This window comes from Notolepis coatsorum (genome assembly GCF_963971535.1).
Source record: "Notolepis coatsorum genome assembly, chromosome: 2".
NCBI classification, from domain to species: domain Eukaryota; kingdom Metazoa; phylum Chordata; class Actinopteri; order Aulopiformes; family Paralepididae; genus Notolepis; species Notolepis coatsorum.
The window spans coordinates 18,977,956-18,988,448 of NC_140166.1; the positions used below are offsets into that span (position 1 = coordinate 18,977,956).

Consider the following 10,493-nt stretch of genomic DNA (forward strand, 5'->3'; position numbering starts at 1 on the left):
TTGCATCTTGAACGGAAGGTTCTTACAGTCAAATGACCATGATATTGTATCCATACTAGCTATAATATAAAATATAGATTTAGCTCTACAAACAACGTGACGCACAGTGAATGTTTGTAATGGAAAGCTGGCGTTCCAGCCACATTCCAATGGCTGTGAATGTGTTAAGATGCATATCTCTGTATAATGACAATAAAGACTCTAGAAATATTCTATTTGATTTTAAGCTTGTATAACAGCTATTTTCACAGTCATGACAGCATTTACTGTGATAGCACTTACTGCCATACTTATGTTAATGCTATTCCAGTGAGGGGAGTGGCTGGGCAGGTTGCAGGGGGTTTTGTTCACGCCCCCAGCCCAAACTGCCAGAAGTGTAAGTAAAATCTGGCCTGCCTTTGAGAGCCGTTTAATCTTCTAGAAAAAAGACAAGATTCAAATGAGCACATCTTCTTCAAACATGTGTCACACGATTTCAACGTATGACACATAATTTGAAAGCTTACATTCTGTACTTTCACAATCTGTAAAACTCTGGAAAATGAAAATGGAGACATGTGGCATCAATCGCTGGTCGCGTCACATTTGTTCAGTAATGCTTTGAAATGAGAGGTTTATATCTTATATTCTACTAGTAATAGTAATAGTAATACCACTGCCAAAAAAAAATAAAAAATTGAAATTGCCATTCTCAGGATCTAATAGTCGTCCCATAAGTTTACTGCCAGTTTTAAGTAAAATGATTGAAAGAATAGTAAGTGAACAGATTAAAAGCTACTTTTCTTTTAACACATTGACCACTGATTTTCAACATGCATATCGTGAAGGACATTCAACAGCGACTGCATTAACCCAAATGACGGATGATTGGCTGAAAGAGATAGATAAAAAGAAAATGGTTGGAGCTGTCTTGCTTGATTTTACTGCAGCATTCGACATCATAGATCACAAATTCTTACTTAAAAAACTTGAATGTTACGGTTTCTCCTCATCTGCACTATCTTGGATGCAAACTTATTTAGCAAACCGGAAACAAATAGTTTTTTTTAATGGGAGTTACTCAGAAGTTAAAACGGTAAGGTGTGGAGTACCCCAAGGAAGTTGCCTTGGGCCTTTGCTCTACACCATATTTACAAATGACATGCCTCTTGTCCTAAATAAGTCCTATATTTCTATGTATGCGGATGATTCAACGATTTACACATCAGCCTCAACAGCCAAAGAATTAAATACGGTCCTAAAGGCAGAGTTGCAATCAGTGATGGAATGGATAAAGAATAACAAACTAGTTCTAAACATATCAAAGACAAGTAGCATCATTTTCGGTTCAAACCATACTCTAAGAACAAACCCAGTCTTGAAACTTTTGATAAGTGATGTGGTAATTAATCAAGTCCAGGGCCCTCATTCATCAACGTGTTCTACGCACAGATCTGTGCTTACCCTGTGCGTACGATCATTTCTAAGCAAAGAGTGGGATTCATCAATTCCGATTTGAACTTGACTCCGTGCTTACATCTACGCACAGGTCAGACCAGGCGTACCTGGCGCCCAGTGGTAGAATATATTATTACAACAAGGAAATGAGCTTCTGTGCATAATAACACTGGCATGTTCTGTACGAACCGTAGTTCATTATAGTTCATTGTAAAATAGCAACAGTAGTGTAATTATGGTCAAAACCCTATAAATAGCATTTGGAATAATAGATCTCTCTCTCAGAATGAATGCAGCATGGTTTATATAGCGTTATCGGAATATACGGGGTGTAGGCTACTGACTGACTGCGCTCCGCGTAGCTTGATTGATTGATTGATTGAAAAGTTTATTAACAGATTGCAGAATGGGTACAGTACAGTACAGCTCAGTACATACAATTGTTAATTGGGGATGCAGACCAACTTTCGTCTTGTTTACATCAGGGTCCCCCATTTTCAATTCATCATAAATCATAAAGCTCAACTCGTTATTATTTTGCGCACAGACCGCCGAAACACGGGAACGTTTTGATTATATTTAAAAGGCTTTACGTTAAACGAAACAAGTGGAATTTCGAAGCTGTAAGCAGAATAAGTCATATGAATATAGTGTTCTTCCCCCTTTTTACTGTATAAGAAAGAATAGAAAACGCATTGCAATGACACCATGCAGATAGTGGACAGACTATATGATGGGATTCAAGTTCGCGTTTTTGTTGCTCATAGGCATGCTGTCAGAGTATGATATCTTAATCAAACATTCTAGAACATTTGTCGTCACAGATCATGTCCTAATAGAACATAGGCTATGGCATGGATCGTGATATTGTGTGGACTGTTATTATTACTGTACACCGGTACCACCCATTGTGACAACAGCCTTGTGAGTCCCGCACACAAACATGATGGAATTCAAGTTCATGTATTGAAAGGCAGGCTACATCATACATGCAGTGAGATTCATTGTTCTTGTATATGCTCTCGTATTATATTGTATAAATATAGGCTACCCAATACTGACATCAAAATAGATTGTAGTATGCCTCTAGAAATCATATGCAGCAGGTAGAAAATTGACGGGAGATCCATCGCGATTTGGAATAAAATTGAGGAGAACTTTAATCCCTGGGTACTATTAATCAAACAACACGGGAAAAGGCAGTCATATTCCAGCGCGGTCTTTATTAGCCGACAACAAAATAGATGCCTCTAAAAATCATATAGCCAATCGAACACAACTAATAAAGGCATTCATATTACAGCACGGTTATAATGACACACAACCAACGCCAAACAGTGGTCAACGAACGGTCTTTATTAGTATTTTGAGCTGTCCAGGCAGAATTGCAGCAATGGTCTTAGGGAGCCGTTGATATCTGACATCACCGTTTACAAGTCCGCCTTTTATTTATCCCATAATACGCGATAGTGTCTTCTTGGTTCGACAGCAGTGAACAATCTTCGTGGAGTTTCTCAGGGTTCCGCTCGGGTCAGTCCATTATTTCACATCCCATGGGGGGTGTTTCCTCATTTTCATGACCATATATGGATAATCATGCACGAGCATTGACGGTAGAACAAAGTGGTATTCATCAACACGGAGGGGCATAGAGCCTGCGTACGCACCGTGTGATGAATCCCGACTTCCCTGTGCGTACACTAGTTCTACATTCCGTGCTTACGTGTGGAAATAGAACATTTCTACGCACACAATTGATGAATGAGGGCCCAGGAGACTAAACTCCTAGGGGTAACATTAGACAGTAAATTGTCATGGTCACACCATATAAACAATATAGTAGTGAAAATGGGAAGAGGGATTTCTGTTGTTAAAAGATGTGCTCATTTGTTACCACTAAATTCTATCAAACAGGTAATTCAAGCTCTGGTTTTGTCGAATCTTGACTATTGTCCTGCAGTATGGTCGAATGTAGGGGTGGACGGTATAAACGGTATACGGTATAAACGGTATTAATTTGCTCTACGGTATGGATTTTGACTATACCGTGTAACCGGTAGAGTAGCTCTAAAATAGCAATGACGTCATGTAACCACAGCGCGACTATTTCAATCGCATTTGCCCCTAAAAATAGATAGAATTAGTCATAGATAATAGATATGTGCAAACTGGAAAAAGTTATTTAGGAGGCTTCGCGCAGTGGGCGTGTCAACACGCAATTGTCATTTCATAATAAACACATATCACCGCGGCGCACAGCAAGTTTCAATTTCAGTTCCTGGCATTTTTAACCAGTGGAGAAAGGTAAGAGATGTCCCTATCGTTTTTCTTATATGAATTATTCTACGTTAATAAAACATACCTGGTGATCAACTACAGTTTGCTGTAAACATTATGATATGCGTGTAGTGTTATGATAACGACGGCTGCAGCGGGAGCCGGGAGGACGGCGGCAGCAGTGGATTTGCGAATAGCATGCAGCTGCAGAGCCGCAGAGCCAGCGGCGCTTTCAGGTCAGGTCCGCTCAACAGCGCCCCCCCACCCAACGGCTGAAAGCTGTGACCAGACCTGAAAGCGCCGCTGGCTCTGCGGCTCTGCAGCTACATATGCTTCTAGCAAAATCCAGCATCTGTTTGCAATGGGAGCAGCACGGACTCGGGACTTATTTTATTTGGAATATAATGACTTTATACGCAAAAGTAGCCTAGTTTTAAGTTAAAATATTATAAATCTACATGCCTTGAGGATGTCATTCTTTATATAGCCTGCCTATCAGGCAAAAAAAATTATTCTAACGGAAACACTGATACCGTGATATATACCGTTACCGTCTATGCTTCAAATTATACCGTGATATACATTTTAGACCATACCGTCCACCCCTAGTCGAATGTAACGACGAATAAACTGAAAAAATTACAAATGGTACAAAACAAAGCAGCACGTATAGCGCTTCGCTGTGAGTACAGAACTAATGTTGCAGCGATGCACAGTTGTTTAACTTGGTTACTTGTCAAACATAAATTACTCTGCTCACTCCTTGTATTCACTAGGAATATTCTTGTTACAAAGATCCCCTCAATTTTATATAACAATTTATCAATAAGTCTTGACAGACACAACCATTCCACCAGACATGCTTCTGCACGAGGTTTTACACTTCCAAAAGTGAGGTAGAATGCAATGAAGCGAACTGTCATGTTCCGTGGTATGCAGGAATGGAACTCTCTTCCCAGACATGTTAAGCAGGAGAACAGTAAATGTCGTTTCAAAATCGTGGTAAAACAACATTTTCAACCAAAGAAATTGACATTCCCTAATAGATAGTGTGTACGTAAATGAAAATGTATGTGTCTGATAAAGAGATAGGTATATATGGATGAAAAGGCATGTGTCTGATACAGCCTATATGTATCTGATATGAACATAGATAATGTATGTAAAAGCTAAATAGTATATTACGCTGTATTGTATTATGAATTAATTATGAGTAGGTATTATTGTATTGTATTATGAATTCATTCATAAGGAGTATATATTTTTATATTGTATTATGAATTTGATTAGGGTTTTTATTTTTGTTTTAATTGTCTGTATGACATGTAAATGTTGTGAGTGTATAAGGGTTTTTATTGTTGTTTTAATTGTCTGTATGACATGTAAATGTTATGAGTGTATAAGGGTTTTTATTGTCGTTTTAATTGTCTGTATGACATGTAAATGTTGTGAGTGTATAAGTCTGTAACTGTATTTTATGTGTTATGGACCCCAGGAAGAATAGCCCCAGCACTGCTGTGGCTAATGGGGATCCAAATAAACTTAAACTTACTCATCTCCCTCATCTTATGTTCTACTGATCTCTTATCTCATATTCTACTAATCATATGTTCTACTGATCTCTCTTATGTTCTACTGATCTCTCTTATCTTATATTCTTCTCATCTCTGTCATCTTATGTTCTACTGACCTCTTATATTCTACTCATCTCATGTTCTACTGATCTCTATTATCTTATATTCTACTCAACTCTCTCATCGTATGTTCTACTGACCTCTTTTATCTTATATTCTACTCATCTCTCTCATCGTATGTTCTACTGACCTCTCATGTTCTACTGACTAGGCTTGGGCGGTATGACGGTATTAAGGTATACCAGGGTATTTAGAAATACCTACGGTATTGATTTTCAATACCGTCCGTCACCGTCAAAATCACAGATGCGCTTCAGTTTCTATAACAGTGAAATGGAGTTTTGAGTGTAGTGCACACACTGAGTGTAGTGCACACACGCGCCAGCAGAGGGCGAGACCGCTCTAGTGGAGCGAGTGGGTCACAGCGGTGTTCACGTTTTACGGTAATGTTGCGACAGTGCTGTGAAAATACCGTAAAGCGTTGTGACGAGAGCAGTGTTGTTGTGGGGCAATCCGTCTCTTATTATAATTATGTGAACTAAAGAGTACAAGGTTTACACAACAGCCCCCACCCGCCTTTTTATTGTATTTGTACCGTCCTGTACTATCCGCTGTCAGCTGTTTATCTCTCTCTGTGAGCTACTGAGCTTGATTAGATAGCGTTAGCTCACGGTAAGTAGCGTTAGCTCTGCGGCTAATCTTAGATTACCCTGAACTAAATCAATGACTAGGTTATAAAGCATTCGAGTAGTTTTCACTGCACATAGAAGCAGCCAAACAGCGGGAGCATTTCGGGAGCATATGACCAAAACCCAGGCAATTTCTAGCCCTTGAGGAATCAAATAGTCTGCCATGGCTATAGGCTAGATGCTAACGCTAAAACGGTGCAGGCTTCTACCGGTGCGGGACGGGACTACCATTCTGAGAGCTGACGATGATTTGTTTACTTGGTAACACGTAAACCCCCCCCCCCCCCCCCCCCCCCCCCCCCCGCTGATGAAAATGAAAGTCATACCGTCAAATACCGTGCACCGGGGTATTATAACATAAAGGTTTGCCGGTTTGAAAATAAGGATACCGCCCAAGCCTACTACTGACCTCTCTTATGTTCTACTGATTCCTCTTATCTTGTGTTCTACTGACCTCTCATATTGTATGCTCTACTGACCTCTCTCATCCTCCGTAGTGCTCGCTCCTCCCCGTCCTCTCCTTCCTCCTCTTTGGCAGGGGGAGGCTGAGGAAGGTTTTTGGGTGGCTGCATGGTGGCGAGGAGGGCGGGCAGAGTGAAGCAGGACAGGAAGCGTGCCTTCAGCAGCTGGTAGGCGGGGTTATCAGCGAAGCGCTCCGCTACGATGTGCCGCACAGCTGCCACGCGCTCCGCCTCGCTGGTTTCAGGTCTGGAACTGGGAGCTGAGGGGATAGAAAACCAACCAACCCGCATGTTACCACCTGGGCTGTCTGGGAGCATAAAACAAACAAACACTCAATTATCAATTAGGGATGCCCCGATCACGTTTTTTGCCACCGATACCGATCACCGATCGTCTTGAGCCATATCAGATCGTTTTTGATTAATAAAAAAAATGAAAAAAAAATGTTATATATTTTTTAAATTTTTTTTATAAAATATATATATTATATAATTAGACTTGTACTTGTAGTTGTATTATCTGCGAGACAACACCACCACGCAACAAGTCAAAATGCTCGCTATCTCCACTGTCTGTGTGTATACTCTGCTTTGATCAAATCACATTCGGCTCTGCAGATATACACTAGGCTCTGCAGATATACCCTACTCCCTCAGCTATCCCCGTTTGTGACTGCGATGCAAGCCGGGGCTCGAATACGCATCGAATGAGTGTTATAAGACATTGATATCAGGAGCTATCTGTAGCTACTGCTAGCCGGAAATATAACGTTAAGACAACACCTCAGTGAACTATTTAGTTGAATGGGACATTTCGTTTTGAACAGTGAGCTAAGCTAACGTGAGCTAACAGATGTATCATACACTAGTACTAGACTATTGCTGGAGCATTTGTTGATATCAGGAGCTATCAGTAGCTAGCCGGCTAGATACCGTTCGGTTAGACAATGCCTCATCATGTATTAAACTAAAAGTGAATAGTTGACTGGGTCATTTTGTAACGGTAGCTAACGTTAGCTCATGGAGGTCCCGTCCCACTAGACTAGACCCGTGTTTACATGCGTGCGGGAGGGGCTGGAGGAGGAGGAGCAGACGCCGCACCACTGTGTGCAGCTCCCGGTGTCTGAGACAAAACTCAGCGAGTGAGATCGGTTTTGACAATCAGCGAAAATAAAGCATTATCACCGATCACCGATCGCATATTTATACTGATTATCAACCGATAACGATCGGTGGCCGATCAATCGGGGCATCCCTATTATCAATCCACCAGGACTGTAGGAGGAATGAAAGCAAACAATCCTTATTAAACTAACCCTTATTATCAAACTAATCCTTATTATTAAACCCTTATTATCAAAAACATTTATTTAACCAATCCTTATTATCAAACTATTCCTTATCAAACCAACCCTTATTAAAAGGAACCCTTATTATTGAACCCATATTATCAAACTAACCCTCTTAACACATTCAGCGCCAGCCATTACCCTTATCCTTGTAGCTAATGCGCCAAGTTTCCATAGCCTACTTTCACTGTGCGTCACTTCATCTTGGTTTGATAATATTTTTGTGTCAAATAAAAACAAAGCGGGACCTTTTCTAGCGGGACCTTTTCTAGAATAGATTATGTTTTTGCATCCCCTAGACTATTTGATAGCTTTAACGTTGAAATGGGGCCCATTGCAACTACTCGAGTCGACTGGAGTTTCAAATTAAAATGTTGAAAAAGGAGATTAACTCCATCTTCCTCTCCAACCTCTCCCAGAAGCAGTCGCATATCTACTCCTCTCCCACCCTCCACATAATAATAATAATAATAATAATAATAATAATAATAATAATAATAATAATAATAATAATAATAATAATAATAATATAATAATAATAATAATAATAATAATAATAATAATAATAGATTGGATTTGTAATGCACTTTTTGTTCGCTGGGATCCCAAAGTGCTACACTACATGGTTAAAACAGTTAAGAAAATAGAATAAAATAGTTATTAGTAAAACAAATAAAACAAAATACAGAATAAAAATAGAACATAGTTAATTAAAAACATAGTATAAACAGACAATTTAAAAACAAAGCGCAATAAAATTTAAATAAAAAGCTAACAGTCAAAGGCCTTTTTGAACAGATAGGTTTTCAGGCCTGCTTTGAAAGAGTCCAGGCTCTGTGGTGCCCTCAGCTGGATGGGGAGGCTGTTCCACAGGCGTGGTGCAGCCGTGCAGAAGGCTCGGTCACCCATGGTGCAGAGCCGGGTATTGGGGACCTGAAGGAGCAGGCTACCTGCGGATCTGAGGGTGCGGGTGAAGGATTGTGGAGTGATGAGTTCCTGAAGGTAGAGGGGTGCGTGTCCGTTTATGCAGTTATGGGTGATCGTAAGGATTTTGTAGTTGATCCGGGATGAGACGGGGAGCGAGTGTAGTGAGTGAAGGATGGGGGTTATGTGATCGTGTTTACGGACTCTCATCAGGATCCTGGCAGCGCTGTTCTGGATGTATTGCAGCTTTTGGATGCTCTTGCCAGGAATCCCGATGAAGAGTCCGTTACAGTAGTCCAGTCTTGAGGAGATAAAGGCATGGACAAGCTTCTCTGCATCTGACAGGGTTAGAATGGGACGGAGTTTTGATACGTTTACAGAACACCTCAAGGCCTTTCTCTTATCCGCCTGGAGACGTCCGTACCAGCCATCTACAGCTCCTTTCCCCAAAGCCTGGATCTGCCCCTCGCTGGAGACGCTCGGCCGTTTTGACCTTTTTCTTTTTACAGCAGAATCAACTCGACTCGACTTTTGACCGTAATATGGATCTAATAAGCTGGGCTTTTACAGCGATTGATCGCATATTCTCGACGAGGAGGCAAAATGCGGATGACCCATTATGCCCTCTTGGGAGCTATCAGGCGGGATACACCATAAATTCATACGGGACCTGGCTCGCGATATGCTTTTTCCCGTTGGAGATAAACGACGTTGAAGACGTATATCTCTAATTGTCATGCTGCTCGGCTTGGGCTCCGTCAGCCGTTGGATCTGGTACTGTCTGAATCTAATTCGGAAGAAGTTGATTCCCATGGCCAGGGATATGGCCGGGATCAAAGACAACCAAATGGAACTGTATAAAAGGATCGCTGACCTCAATACCCTGCGGGGTGATGAACAACTGAGCTCCAAGACCATGTTGGAACGGGGCGAAATCTACCATGTAGATGAACAATCGTGCTTGAAGACAATTCTTGAGAGACTTGCTTCTAACCACGCAGAGGAACTGTCGCGGTCTCAGGCCATTCTGGACATCACGTCGGAAATTAGAGACGTGAAAATAAAGATGCCACCGTACCGTGCTAATAGGGGGTATGATGATGGTGATGATGATTAAAACTAAATTGACCCAATTTTGACCATATGCAGCAATTTGCCTTAAGCTGCATGTATCACCCCCCCCCCCCCCCTTATCCCATTCTGCTGTGAAACCAACCAAGGTCGAGGTCGGCGCGGGGGAGCGATTCCAGGGAGGCGATTCCAGGGAAGGAGGATCGAGCTGTGCTGTCTGGGGGCGATAAGATTGATGAGGCCCCCGCCCCGCCCCTCCCCCCCTCCCTCCACGCCCATTCTCTACCCACCCCTCCCTTCGCGAGTTGTCTGGCGCCTACGCCTTATCTAGGACGGCTGCCTCTGACGCGCGTTGGTGGGGGCCCTAAGACTGTTTCATTACCAAATTCCTGTCCCCCAGTCTCCCCCATCCCTCCCCTCCCTTCATCCCTCCCTCCCTCCCGCCACCAGGCGCGACGATGCCTTGTTTTACTACTCGGTGTTGATGCTGCCGACTATCGCGCATACGGCGTCTCAGGCCTCCTGTAGATGACATGTGTCAACAAATGTACATGTCTGTTGAATTTATGCTGTGCCATTGTTACTGTAAAAATGTAATGATTGTGATGTGTCGTTATTATTAATGAGACGTTGAGCTGTATGTGTGTGTAG

General features: G+C 41.8%; 1 protein-coding gene across 1 annotated transcript in view; it reads right to left on the bottom strand.

The window, feature by feature from the left end:
* snapc4 (small nuclear RNA activating complex, polypeptide 4) overlaps positions 1 to 10,493 on the bottom strand; it is a 157,494-nt gene that overhangs the window by 20,079 nt on the left and 126,922 nt on the right. Inside the window, exon 20 of the mRNA XM_084307868.1 lies at positions 6,517 to 6,758. Within this exon, the coding sequence (XP_084163994.1) occupies positions 6,517 to 6,758 (242 nt within the window). The remainder of the gene's footprint in view (positions 1 to 6,516; positions 6,759 to 10,493) is intronic.